The sequence below is a fragment of the Pelmatolapia mariae genome, linkage group LG23, assembly GCF_036321145.2.
Source record: "Pelmatolapia mariae isolate MD_Pm_ZW linkage group LG23, Pm_UMD_F_2, whole genome shotgun sequence".
Lineage (NCBI taxonomy): Eukaryota > Metazoa > Chordata > Actinopteri > Cichliformes > Cichlidae > Pelmatolapia > Pelmatolapia mariae.
In genome coordinates, this window is record NC_086246.1 from 45517920 (window position 1) to 45532356 (window position 14437).

Below are 14437 nucleotides of genomic sequence, written 5' to 3' on the forward strand. Positions count from 1 at the left end.
TGGGACTGGAAACAGAGAGAAAGGTGGGGGGTGGGGGGTGCAAGAGAGAGGTGAGTGCTGCTGCAGATCAGCGTTTAGCCTTGCTGAGGAGTTAAACGCTTCACAGCATCACATCTTCATCATCCAGGCATTAATCCTGTTGTGATAGCCATGGTAAGTTCATACACTTCTATGCTCAGATAGTATGGCTCTGCTCGGCAGTTCTGTGTGCTACGTTACCGTGCAGCTGCAGGGATGATCATTGGACTAACCTTGAGAGAAATGATGCAGCAGGGCTGTTTATAGTGTGCAATGTGCATGTAAAATAGCTGCTTTAGTTACTCTGCTTCACTGAGGCCTGAATTCATGTTCAGAATTTATGTGGTGCACCAGAGCTGTTTCATAGGAAGTGATTATTCACAGGTGACGCTGACATTGCAGACCTCTAGCAGTGCATGCAGTGGCAGCATTTGCCTTGACCCCTTTAAGATGACTATTATAATGATTTTATTCCATACACAATGAAGTGAAACTCTGACCTCTGCATATGCAGAGTGTTTTGCATTGCACCATCCCCTCGACCAATCATGGATATATTGATGCAGCAGAAACACTGGTGTCACATGCTGGCTCTGTCCATACATTACACACTCTCCTGTGCAACAATAGCATTCAGGGAGAACTGTGTTTATTTTTTAGCAAAGTAACCCTTTTGTGGTACCTGCCAGACAACAGTTCTTATGTCTAATGTGTATGATAACAACAAAAAATACCACATTTATGTTTTTCTTCAGTAGCTGCCATGATTTTTGTGTTGTTCCTGTGTGTAGTCTTTTGTTTACTAGCTGGAGGAGCTAGTTCTACTAGCTCCAGGACTTTTCACCCCCCCCCCCCAAAATCTTTAAAATACTTCCAGTTCTTAATTGAGACACATGGCAGTGCAGATAAAAAATAGCAAACAAAATAGCAAACAAGCTATAAGTTTAAACTATGCTGTGAGAACTTTCTCTTTTATGCTGTGACTGTGAGCTAAAAAATTGATTAATATAATTGATTGTCTGTTTTCAGCCATTTGGTTTCCAGCTTTAGTACAGAGCATTTAAACAGTCAATATATGCATTTTCTGGTTGAGTTTTATCATTGCTGAAAAGTGCTAGGAAATGTCGATTTTATCCTACTTGTTTAGGATGTATCAAAGTTGACACTGTCAAGCTCAACTACTACAAGGCACTGCCAGCAAGTTGTACTAAGTTGTTTCTGATTGCACTGGTTGTCATGTATGATCTGTCCTTTCTTGCAGTTCTCAAAACAGCTCCAGCCTCTGATCTTTGTGGCATTTATCCTGACTTCTGCTCTCTCGGTATCTTCCTCGCCTGCTGACATAGAGAAAGGAAGGAGAAAAGTGGTGCATGTTCTTGGTAAGACCAGTTAACACTTTCATTTGTATGAACAATTACACTTCTCCAAGGTGAGGAGATCTTTATTTGCATTTATCTGCTCAATAACATGAATGATATGTAGAGTTTCTTCAGGATTTTTTTTTTTTTTTACTAAGATAGTAATAAAAAGTTGGTGGAAAAGTTACTGGAAAAAATTTGAACAGCTTTATTAACCTCAGCTGGGTTATCTTAGAGTCCAAGCAAAATAGACTTCTTTAACTTTTTATGGGCTTTGGGATCCAGAGCTCTCCACTAACTCTCCAAACTCAGTGTACCTGTATTCACATTAATATATAATATATTCCACATCCCACAGTATTTTGTGCAGAATTTCTTGGCAATTGCGATTTTATTCATTCATTTCTGTGACATTGGGCTGTGCAGATAAAACCGCCTTGGCCATTTTGTAACAATGATAATCTTCACAACCAAAGCCTTCACTTTTGTTCATTATCAGAACTGTGAGCACCCAATTAAACACTGCCCACCTGAGGACTGAGATAAACGTTTGTCTAGTCAGAAAAATAGAGAATGTCAAAGATTAAACTATTGACTGCAGTACTTCTGGTTGTCTATATTACCTTCAGAGTAAAAGCAAAAAAGATATATTTTCTCTTGAAGTAAAACAGTTTAAAATAATTGAATTCTTGGTCACTCTCTCAAGGATGCCAATGTTCACATTTTGGACAGAGTAGACATATGGTTTGAAAGAGGAGTGAAAGAAGCCATTTATGTCCAATGTGAGCGACCATCTTTGAACAGAGGCGGTGGCTTACGACATCAACCGTCTGCCATCTATAATCCAGTTTTGAGATCCCTTCCCAGACGCCTTAATGCCCACTCACACCCTGGGCCATCTGACCTCAGGAAATCACATGATAGGGTGGGGCTAGGTTTCACAATGAGCTCACCCGAAACCCTGGCTGATTGTGACCTACACCTGTTTTCACACCTTGGCTCATGTGATTAGGTAGAGGATCATCAGGGGGATACTCCCACTGGGTTTAAATCTGGGACTCTCCACCATTTGACCCTTAGAACTGAAGAAGCTTCTCGGATGAGAGGTGAAACGTCTTCAAGCAACTTAAAGAAGTCCAGACGCTTTTCTTTCCAAGCTCCTTAGACAATTGAATTCTTGCTGTTGTTCAACATAATGTTTATAATTTTTTAAAATCATCCAGTTTATGTGTTACAGACATGCCGATACTTCATGAATTTATCAGCTTCTAGATACAAATAGGTACAGGTATGTGAAAAAGAAAGCACACTCACTCTCAGTTCATGACAGCAGTCATAGGGTGAAAGTGAGGGTACACCCTGAAAAGGTTGCTGTCTGTTGCAGTGCTAACACAGAATTGCGGACAATCATTGAGGCTCACACTGATACCTACGGCCAAAATAAAATCACAAATTAACCTAACAAGCATGTCCTTGGATTGTGGGAGGAAGCCAGAGTACCTGAAGAGAACCCCCTCAGAGAGATCCACACAGAAAGACCACTGGCGACCTTTCTTGCTGTGAGGTGGGGGTGCTAACCACTGTGTTGCCCTAAAACACTTTGATACTCTCGTTTTCACCAAGTGTGGCACTGTGGATTACGGCCAGACATCTCCACTTTGGTCTTGTCTGTTCAAAGGACATTGTTCTTGCAGTCTGTTCATATGCAGCCCTGCAAACCTAAGCCATGATGCAATGCTCTTTTTAGAGCAAAGTGGCTTTCCCCTTGCAAACCTTCCAAATAGGCTATAACTGTTCAGTTCTGTTCATTTAGTAATTGCCCTTACAGAAATTTTACATTTGACATGCAAACTGAAGCCTGTAGAGTTTGAGATGCGTCTTTTGTTTTGCACATTCTGACTTTGGGGTGAATTTGCTGGGATGTCCACTCCTGGGAAAATTGGCAACTGGCTTGATTGTTTTCTACTTCTGAATAATCTTTGTCACTGCAGAATGATGGACTTCAAATTGCTTGGCAATGGCCTTATTATTCTTCCCCGACTGATAGGTGGTAACAATTGCTTCTCTTTCTTTCGTTCTTGGCATTTTGTTAACAGACACCTGAATGTTCCAGACTAGCAAGCTGCCAAGATTTGATTTTATAGAGATGCTCAAACGTTTTGATGACCATTTAATCAAGTGCATTTTATTAGCAGCACCTGGTTGTGACTTTCCTGCTCAGTTCCCATGGAAGCAGTAACGGTGAATAGTTTTTCACACATTGCTTTTGCATTTAAACAAACAAACAAATGAATAATGACTATTTTTAAATGCAATATAGTTGTTCATCTGAGGTTTTATTTATATAATCTTTAGCCCTGTTAAGGACAAAATGTTTCTTTTTTTCTGTACTGACATGCAAAATCCTAAAACTGAAATATGACGTACTTTATGTTTCATCAGTTCCTATTCCTTTTAGGTTGTTTCTAGACTGGACATTTTAAAACATGATGGAAAACTTAAGTCAGTCGGGTACTGGCTCACTTGAGTCACACACGTGCTTTCTACTCTTTTTCTACACTGTGTTTAGACTAGAAGATAAATTAAATAGTTAATGTTGAAATCCTCTGTAGGCCTAAAATCTGATCATCTCCAGAGGAGTGGTTTATTTGAAGAATTTCAGTCAGGCTTTTTCAGTTCATCACAGCACAGAAACAGCATTAGTGAAGTTTACAAATGATCTTCTTATGGCCTCTGACAGTGGACTCATCTCTGTGCTTTTCCTGTTAGACCTCAGTGCAGGTATCACTCACCACATCACTGACCACAATATTTTACAGGTATTAGAGGTTACGTGTTAAAGGTGTAATTATGTACTTCCACAGGATTCTGTACTGGAATCAATTCTATTTTCATTAAACATGCTTCCCTTAGAAAGTATCATTCAAAGGCATAGCATACATTTTCATTGTTATGCAGATAATACTCAGCTTTATCTATCCATGAAGCCATACTACACAAAGCAAATCATTAAACTACAAAAAAGTCCTAAATATTTAAAGATCTGGGTGACCTGTTTCCTGCTTCTGAATTCAGATGAAACTTAGGTTATAAACTCATCCCCAAAAAACTTAGAAACATGGTGTCTAACTAGATGCTTACTCTGGATGGCATTACCTTGGTCTGCTGTAGCACTGTCAGTAACCATGGAGTTGTTTCTGACCAGGATGTGTAGGACTGCTTTTGCGTTTGCACAGTGTCTCTAAGATTAAAAACTTTTCTCGAGGTGATGCTGAAACTAGTTCATGAATTTATTTATTTCTAGGCTGTACTTTTGTAATTTACTATTATCAGGCTGTCCTTAAAAAATCATTGAAAGACCTTCACTTTAGCCAAAATATTGCAGTGAGTACTGACATGACTAGAAAGAGATAGCATATTTCTTCCATATTAGCCTCTTCATTGGCTCTCTGTTAAATCCTTCTCCTCACATACAGGGTGTTGAATGATCAATAATCATCTTATCTTAAAGACCTCACGGTACCATATCACTCCATCAGAGCACTTTGCTCTCAGATTGTGAGTTTTCTTGTGATTCCTCTGTAATTAGAAGTAGAATGGGAGGCACAGCCTTCAACTTTCTGTGGAACCAGCTCCCAATTTGGATTCAGGAGACAGACACCCTCACCACTTTTTATAGAGTAGGCCTAATACTTTCCTTTTTGATAAAACAAATAGTTAAGGCTGCATCAGGTGACCCTGAACCCTCCCTTAGTTATGGTGCAATAGGCCTAGGCTGCTGGGGGCTTCCCATGATGCACTGTTTTTTCCTCACTCACCTCTTTTCACTCTGTGTATGTTTATAAAACACTTTGCAATTAATCATTTGTCATTATTAATTTCTGGCTCTCTTCCACAGTATTGCCTGTACTGTCTCCTTTCCCTCATCCCCAACAGATTGAAGAAAATTTCAACAGATGAAAAGCCATGCTTTCATGGCTGGTTCTGCCTATTCTTCCTGTTAAAAGCGAGTTTTTCCTTCCCAAGTGCTTGCTAATAGTGGGTCATCTGACTGCTGTGGTTTTCTCTGTATTATTGTAGGCTCTTTACCTTACAATACAAAGCGCCTTGAGGCAAGTGTTGTGATTTGCCACTATTTAAATAAAACTGACTTGAATGAAAGTCCGCATTAAATTATGATTTAATATTATGATTTAGAAGCATAAAGTAGCCAAAAAATGTTAATTCAAAAAAAGGTGAAGTGAAGATGAAACAGCAGGAGGGTTAAAACATTTGCAGATCCCCAGAGTAAACAGTGTGACCCCTTTTTTAAAGTGACTGATGAACCCCTTGGATCTGAAAACACTATCACTGCTGGAAATTTTTAAAACCTAATAAAAATATTAACATTGTGTTATTTGGCTTAACATAAGTATGTCACAACATAACCTCCACCGCTGAGAAATAATGCGCTTAAAGTTTTGATTAAACATCACTTGATGCTTTCATTTCTGATGGTGATAAACAACTTTGCAGAGACCAGTAAGTAGTGACAGGACTAATTGCCGGCTGGCATGGATAATTGTAGGTGCCTTTATCTGGTCACAACATAGCAGAAAACCTTTTGCAGCTGCTCATTAAACATTTTAAATGTTTACCCCACACATGTTGTGAGTCTTTGGTTGCCTAGGTGCGCGTGCACACAGAGCGTCTGAACAAATGTCTGCCAAAAATGCTAAACAGGTCTTGTTATTGTCCATTTGGATGAAGAGGACTGTGGTTACCATTAGTCTTGGGTCATTTTGGTGAATCGCTCTCTGCAGAAGTGGAAGTTAAAATTGTAGAGTGAGTAATGTCGTGATAGAGGCAGACAGAAAGATGAGTGTGCTGCTTGCTGGACCCTTCGATAGGAAAAAAAACGTTCTCCTCTGTTGATATGCTCAATTACCGGGGCAGTAATGTGATGGCACAAGTAAACAGCACACGGTTTATTAGCTGATGCTGATTCAATTTTTGCAGGCATCTTAGAGAGATAAGCCTCACAAATAGATTCAGAGACTGAATTTCATGATAGAGTTACAAGTATCGGTCGCATATTTCCCAAAATAGACTTCTGGGTAGCATTAAGGAAAAGAAATATTAGCCACAAACCTGAATAAAAGAATATATTACTATAAATCTTCCATCAGTAGCAGTGAAATAAACTGAGCCAATTTTCCCTGCTTCTTCTTTCCTTTCAGAGGATGACACTGGAGCCGTGATTGTGCAGACTGCTCCTGGTAAAGTGGTGACACATCGGGGTGGCTCCATCACTTTGCCCTGCAGATTCCATCATGAGCCGGAGAACGTCGATCCTGCTCGCATCAGGATTAAATGGACCAAAGTGACAGACACGCTGCAGTTTGAGGACGTCTTTGTAGCACTGGGAAAGTAAATTCTGCATTGTTATTCCCAGTTGACTCATCTTGCACTTTTGTTTTAACTAATTATGATTTCATGATTTCCTTTTTCAAAATTTGCTTTAGTTTCGCTACTTTATATTTTATTTTAGATAAGATGCACTGACATAATAAACTCTGCCACACAGTTTATCTTCCAAGTATTTTCTCAGGTTGGAGCATTTTTGAATCATTTTGCTAACAGCAGCTGTTTTGGGGACAATGAGTGTCTTTCAAATCTCTCCAGGCAGCAGCGTGTGTTTGGATCGTATCGTGGTCGTGTGTTTCTGGAGCAAGCGGGACCAGGTGACGCATCGGTGATCATCCAAAATGTCACGCTGGAGGACTATGGACGCTACGAGTGTGAGGTCACTAACGACATGGAAGACGATACAGGATTTGTCAACCTTGACTTAGAAGGTCAGGCTCTGGGCCATTTGTAGATTTTGTTGAAATGTTCAGTTTATTTGAATTCACTACATTGCACACTGTTATACTGTGAGACTTTAATGCTATCTTATATGTATGTACTCTTTTTAAAGTCATTTTAAATTATTTTTTAGTTTGCTTTGTTGAATTTGAAGATGAAGATTTTTGTTCTGTTATATAATGATATTATTATTAAATACTGTTATTTAAAAGTATACTTATTTTATTGTATTTATGATTTCAAATTTGTTTTTATCTTATTAAGTTAACTGTCATATTACATTTTATTTGATTGATCTATACATTTTACTTTCTCACTGTGCACTCATGGACTTTAAATTGCTTAGAAATGGCGTTATTATCCTTTCAAGACTGATGGACAGTAACAATCGCTTCTGTTCCCAGTGTGTTAACACACACCTGAATGCACCAGTACAGCAAACTGCCAACACCTATATTTTTATAGAGGTCCTCACGCTTTCTCACGATCCGTTAATCAAGTGCACCTGGCTGCAACTTTGGCTTTTAATTCCCATGAAAGCATAAAGGGTGCACCTTGTGTTTTCCAGGACAGCACATATCTCTTCACTTTCTCTCTTCATTATTCATTTCTTCACATGACTCTATATGTCTGTGGTGTTTAATTTAATTTTAATTGCTGCGGCAAAGGAATTTGTTAACTTTGGAATAACTAAATACCTAAAATAAATCTTATAATTTTAATGTCTGTATGAAATTCTGAAAAACGAAAGACATTTACAGCTTCCTACTTCGATTCTGTCGCCTGTAGGAGTGGTCTTTCCCTACTATCCCCGTGAGGGGCGCTACAAGCTCAACTACTACCAGGCTGAGGATGCTTGCAAAAAGCAGGATGCCATTCTAGCTTCTCATTCTCAACTGCACAAGGTGAATACACATACTTTAATTGAATTAAACATGGACGGTATCTCATACTGAGAAGGTATTGCTAGTTAGGATGCATAGAGGTCACACCATCCATAGTACATTAGTCTACAGGTACTTTTTTAGTTATTACAATATGCTTACTTACTGGTGTCATTAACTTTTTAGAGCAGTAGTAAGTCTGGAATTAAGAATATGGAGATCAGGAATTTTACTGCAGGTCAGTCCTCCAACTCTTAGAGGCTTTATGGAGTAAAGTCAAGTGCAATGGAGTTATGTCACAAGAGATAAACTGAATTTATTCCCCTCTTTATAATTTCTTTAATCCTTTAGTTTGACCCACTGACCTACATTATCTTCTTCTGCAGGCATGGCTGGAGGGACTAGACTGGTGTAATGCTGGATGGCTGGAGGACGGCTCAGTTCAATACCCTATCTCTCATCCCAGGGACGAGTGCGGACGTAAGGACACCCCAGCTGGTGTTCGAAACTACGGCTATAGGCACAAAGAAGATGAGCGTTATGATGCTTTCTGCTTCACTTCCAAGCTCAACGGTGAGAGACGGAGATACATAGTTTGGTGGCTATTCGTAGCACCTCTAAATGACAATACAACAAATAAGCAGTGCTATCCAGTATCTGTGACATGGTATTAAGAAAGAACAAAAGCTTTCAAGTGCTACTTTGTCATGCTGCTACTTTTAAAAATAGGATGTTTCATGAGTGGTAGACCAGGGGGAAATGAGATCTCTGATCCCTCCCTGTGATCTTCGAGGCCTTAGGCCATTGGTTTTAAATCAGGGTATGTTGATTCAGCCCTGCTAGGGCCACAGTGTCCTCTGGGTTCAAAGCCTTGCCTTTCATCTCCCTGTTCTTTGATTTACATCACATTCCCACAGAGAGTCTGCACATGCTACCTTCACGTTCACAAGCCTAAACAAAAAAGAAAAAAAAAGAAAAGTAAAAGAGTTTTACTGGAGGAAAGGTATGTGTAGTCCCGGGTCAGTCAAAAGTTATTCCAGAAAGACACCTTGGCTCAGAGTAGACAGTATATAAAAACCCCACGTTGATTATTATAAGAATAAACTGCTATACTCAAATTTGCAACTGGCAAAATATTTCTTGTTGGGGGAACAGGCAGACAGAAAGACTAGAAGTTAAATGTACCTGCCAAGGAATAGTACAACTTTCTAGAGTTTATGCTGGTATGTAGCCCCTAAAGAGTTATAGATACCGAGCTTCACATTTAACTCTTAGTGAGAAGAAGTTCGGCTTGTTGAACTATTCCACTGCTGTGGTTTGAGTCTGCATCTTTGTTTAGGAAGTTTTAAAAACAGTTAAAAATGATTTTATTGAATCACAAACTGTTTTAAAATAACCACTGCCTTTCCTTAGTGAGAAAAAGGTGGTTTGACAGAAACCTTAAACAATTGCTCATGGCTTCCCTTGTGTGTTAATTACTGTGGACAGTCTGTTGTGGGCAGGAGGTTTGAGCAGTGGTTGTGACCGATGCTGTGTCTCGGTCCAGCTGAAATGCATTTACTGAAAGTCCACTGGGGAAATATGAGACAATATTCTGCCTCTCTAATAGCCACCAGTCACATAAACAAGCATAAAATCAATAACTGAGCCAACTGCAAAGCTGTGCTCGCTGAGATGATTTTCATAAACAGTTGGCTTTAGAAACCAGCAGACGTTTATTCTTGGTTAGATTGTTTATTCTGTGCTGCTTTCTTAGGTGAAGGTACCTTGTGATTCAGCTCAGTTCAAACTAGTTAGCTTATCAGGATACCGATTTCTTTAATATACTGCCAGGCGAAAAGTCTCCTCAGAGGTATGATGAAAGCAAAAATTGAAGCATTTTAAGAGTAATTTTAGAGTTCTGCCCGCTGATACAGTATTGCCTTTCGATTTTTTGAGCAGCAGCCCAGACGGTTGTTGGAATGATTTGATATTCTGAACACAATCAGGCAGAGAGGCCAGGAAAACTGTGAATATCTACCCTCAGGGCTTAGCTTGTCTCTGGGGCTTCCTTCTCTCATTCGCTTCTCTTCTGCCCCCCTGAACAATGCACTGACTCTGTTTTCCTTCACCTTTTAACATGTTCTTACAACAAACAACTTTCCTTCGCCTCTCTCTTTTTTTTCCGCCTTAGGCAAAGTGTATTTCCTCAAGCGCTTCAAGAAGGTGAACTATGCGGAGGCGATTAAGGCGTGCATTCGAGACGGTTCAGTGGCGGCCAAAGTGGGTCAGCTTTATGCAGCGTGGAAGTTTCAACTCCTGGACCGCTGTGAAGCAGGCTGGCTTGAGGATGGCAGCATTCGGTACCCCATAGTCAACCCCCGTTCTCGCTGTGGAGGATCCCAGCCAGGAGTCCGAAACCTTGGCTTCCCTGATAAAAAATTCCGCCTCTACGGAGTCTACTGTTTTCGTGAAAACAAGGATGAAGCAGCGGGTGGAACTGGGAAGACAAAAAGCGCTATAGAGAGTTTGACAAGGAGGAAGAGCAGCAACAGCATCCCCATGAACGCCACAAAGGTGATTTAAAGTAGGAAGACTGAGAGCAGGAGGCGGATGCAATTTCGGGTTTGACTGTCGCCTAGCAGCCAGATTTCATTCATCGCATTTAACCCCCCCCAAAAAACACTCAGAGACAAGATGCACTCATTTGCAGAATTGCCAGAGAGAATAACAAGGCTGTGTAAAATTAAGGGTGACATCTTTATAAGGGTGATTTCCCTTTCGTTTTGAGTCATTCAGCTATCACGAGTGACTGTTAGCACATCTGTACCCGGAAAACTGTAAGAATTAATAGCGGCTTGATCATCACTCAGATCAGAGAGTCTAACATAAATGATCTTGTTTACATGTGTGAGTGAATCATGCTTTGGACCCCGCTGTGATCCTGATGCCAGGGTGAAAATATTCATTACTGAGAGAGAAATGGGATGAGCTGCATGGCAGGCAGAAAAAAAAAAATATCCAAGATTCACAGTTTTTATTGTACCTGCCTATATCTGATTGGTTGCTTGGTGAGAAACCCTCTGCACAATGTCATTAAGACCTCACAATCTCATCCTCAGAGCTGAAGAACAAGTAGTAAATGCTGAACTAGAATAATTGCACTTTAAACACATAGTCCTTTACTTAAGGCAGCACCTTAACTAAAACCTAAGCAAGCATGTATTGTTTGGCTGCGAGTAGATCACAGGGCTGAATTAACATGAACACAAGCTACAGTAATTGCTGTTGACTGCACAGAGCCACCGATTGCACTGTCATTGCTACATGCAGTGATCTTTATAACTGAGGATGTTTGCAACTACTGAATGAATGGATATTCAAGAAGAAAATAAAAGTTTTGAGAGTCTCGGTTTGAACTTGTGTCGGTGCACTTCTTTCCCTTAATGATGAAATCTTTCTGAATTTGGGTGAAAACTAAAATGAAATACTTTCAGACAGAAGCAATGTAGTAAACACTGTACATGTAGAGTGCTTAGTTGAGTAGTGTGTGATACTCAGCAGGGCAGTAGTGTCTTAAAATTTCAAAAGTTGTGCGTTCACCAGAAAGGAAGATGTCAAAATTTGAACATGGTTGTCGAACTTGCTGCTGTATTTTGCTTTTATACTTACAGCTTCTTGCAGTTTTAGCCACACATTAAAAACCTCTTCTATAGCGAGGGTGACAGTTGCCACGCATGAATACCAGACAATAGCAAAACAGACAACAATGCTGATGCCCGAAAAAAGTCTGCTGCTGTTAACTAGCTACCTAGAATTGGCACTAAAATCTACATTACATGCAGTCATACCTGCCGGTGTAACATACTTGAGTTTACAACTCAAAATAACAGACCCAGGCATAAGTATGGAATAAAGTCATTTAAAACATTGCTTAATAGCCATGATAGTGAAAAACATGTTCACAGCTACATTTTTCCCATATTGACATTTATTAGACGTAATATAGTTTTATGTGTCTTCACAGCTTCAACTATTCTGAGAAGGCTTTCCACAAGGTGGAGTGTGTTTATGGGAATTTTTGTTCCAGAGGTGCATTTGTGAGGTCGCACACTGATGTTGGATGAGAAGGCCTGGCTCTCAGTCTCTGCTCTAATTAATCACAAAGGTGTTTTTATCAGCTTCATGTCAGGACCCTTTGTAGGCCAGTCAAGTTCTTCCACACCAAACTTGCTCACCCATGTCTTTATGAACCTTGCTTTGTGTACTGGTGTGCTGTCTTGATGGGACAGGAAGGAGCTGTCCCCAAACTGTTCCCACAAAGTTAGAAGCATGAAATTGTCAAAAATGTATCCAAAAATATGCTGAAGCATTAAGAGTTTCTTTCCTGAAAAACCAACCCCACACCATAATCCCCCCTGCACTAAACTTTACACTTAGCACAACGCAGTCAGACAAGTACCGTTCTGCAGATTCGTCATTCATTTGATTGCCAGACAGAGAAGCGTGACTTGTTGCTCCAGAGAGCACATGTCCATTGCTCTAGATCCCAGTGGTGGTGGACATCACTGCATCCAACGCATTGCACTTGGTGATGTAAATGTTGCTCAGCCCTGGAAACCCATACCAAGGATACTAACCTGAAGGCCAAATAAAGTTTGGAGGTTGGTAGCGATTGACTCCTTGGAAAGTTGGTGATCTTACGCACTATGTGGCTCAGCATCTGCTGACCCTGCTCTGTGAATTTACATGGCCTTCTGTTTGTAGCTAGATACTGCCATTCCCAGTCGCTTCCACACCACTAATAGCTTACTGTGGAATATTTTGTAATGAGGAAATTTCATGACTGGACTTGTTGCACAGGTGGCATCCTATCATGGTACCGCACTGGAATTCACTGAGCTCCTGAGAGTTCCCAGTCTTTACAAATGTTTGTAGAAGTGGTCACATTCCTAGATGCTTAATTTTGAACACCTGTGGATATGAAAGTCATTGGAACACCTGGATTCAATGATTTGGGTGGCTGATTGAATACTTTTGGCACTGTGTGTTCTGTCTGCCATCAAGACTAAACAAAGAAAAATAAACCTGATAGTGGTGGTGGAAGAAAAACCAGAGGAGCAAAGTTCATACCATTAAATTTCCACCCAACTTTTCAGTTTTCAGTCTCACGTGAGACCTAAGACACCTTATGGCCTTTGCAACATTTTTACTTTTGTGTTCATAATCAATTTTGTGGGTAGGTGTCACACTAATGTTTTTTGTGCTTTTGTCTTCCTCGCATGTTTGATTGTTTGCCAATGACAGAAGCTGCTGAGCAGCAAACACAGCTCTGAGCGGAAGCATGTTGGCACTGCACCAACACAGCAGAACAAACCATGTCATCGTCATAGCAACAGGCAGCTTGTAATTAAGTCAAATTCATGACAAGTCCAGCACCATGAAATAAATGCTGTCAGTGACAAACTGGGGGTGTAAAAAACATAATCACATCTGTTTGCTACATATTGACGTCTTTGTGCCGTTTTTTTTCCTTTGAGATGACGTCAATCATCAAAGGTGAAGATTTTAATGATTTGCTGAGCACTTTACCCAGTCCCATTAGTTTGTTCTACTTTGTGACATTAGGCAGAGCCACTAAATTAATGAGCAAAGTCCTACTTGATTAACTGTGGCATTTATAATTTATGAAGGATTGCGTATTCTGCACATCAGTAATGAAGTAATTCAGCTGTTTTTTTATTGTGCTCAGGATTGTGACGGTAAGCCATTTGATATTTACAGTGGATGGCATTTAAACAGCATCTCGATTATGTAAGAGTGAGGTCACTGTAAATAAGAGGCAATATTTTAGACTCTGACTGCCAACTCTGAAATGAAATGTGCACAGTATGCTTTTGTGAACATAATAGCAGTAACTGTAGCCACCAATCAAACCAATTTTGTGACACCAGCACAATCTACAGACACTACAGGCCAGGCAGGTGAAAGTTTGACAAGACAAAATGGCAAAGCTTTTTTAGAATCCCTTTATTTAAAATGAAAGATTGAACAGAAGTGAGCTTTGAAAGCAAACCAGAAAAAAACCCCTACTCAAATTTTTGAACCGGTTTGCTCAGAGTATGACCGTCGTACTGTTTTCATTTCATAAGGTCCTATCACCGCCTTTTCTTTTGAGCATGAAATGAAATTAGGTGACCCTGTAACAACAGAACTGCCACACAGTGAATACAGAGGAACGAGCTGGTGCTGGCTCTCATTTATCAGCCTGTGACAGAGGTCAGGGCCTCCGAACAGCTCTGAGATAGAAGCAGAAGGGAGGGGTCAAGTGACAGAAAAGAAACACGAGAA

At 40.2% G+C, this 14437-nt stretch overlaps 1 protein-coding gene across 1 annotated transcript; it reads left to right on the plus strand.

Annotated features, from left to right (window-relative positions):
• On the plus strand, positions 1 to 11505 carry hapln4 (hyaluronan and proteoglycan link protein 4). Its single transcript, XM_063466284.1, has 7 exons — positions 1 to 153; positions 1280 to 1397; positions 6596 to 6785; positions 7041 to 7213; positions 8013 to 8128; positions 8494 to 8680; positions 10281 to 11505. Exons 1-7 carry the CDS (start codon positions 151 to 153, stop codon positions 10670 to 10672), a joined length of 1179 nt encoding a protein of 392 aa, XP_063322354.1. The 5' UTR covers positions 1 to 150; the 3' UTR covers positions 10673 to 11505.
• Positions 11506 to 14437: the final 2932 nt, after the last annotated feature.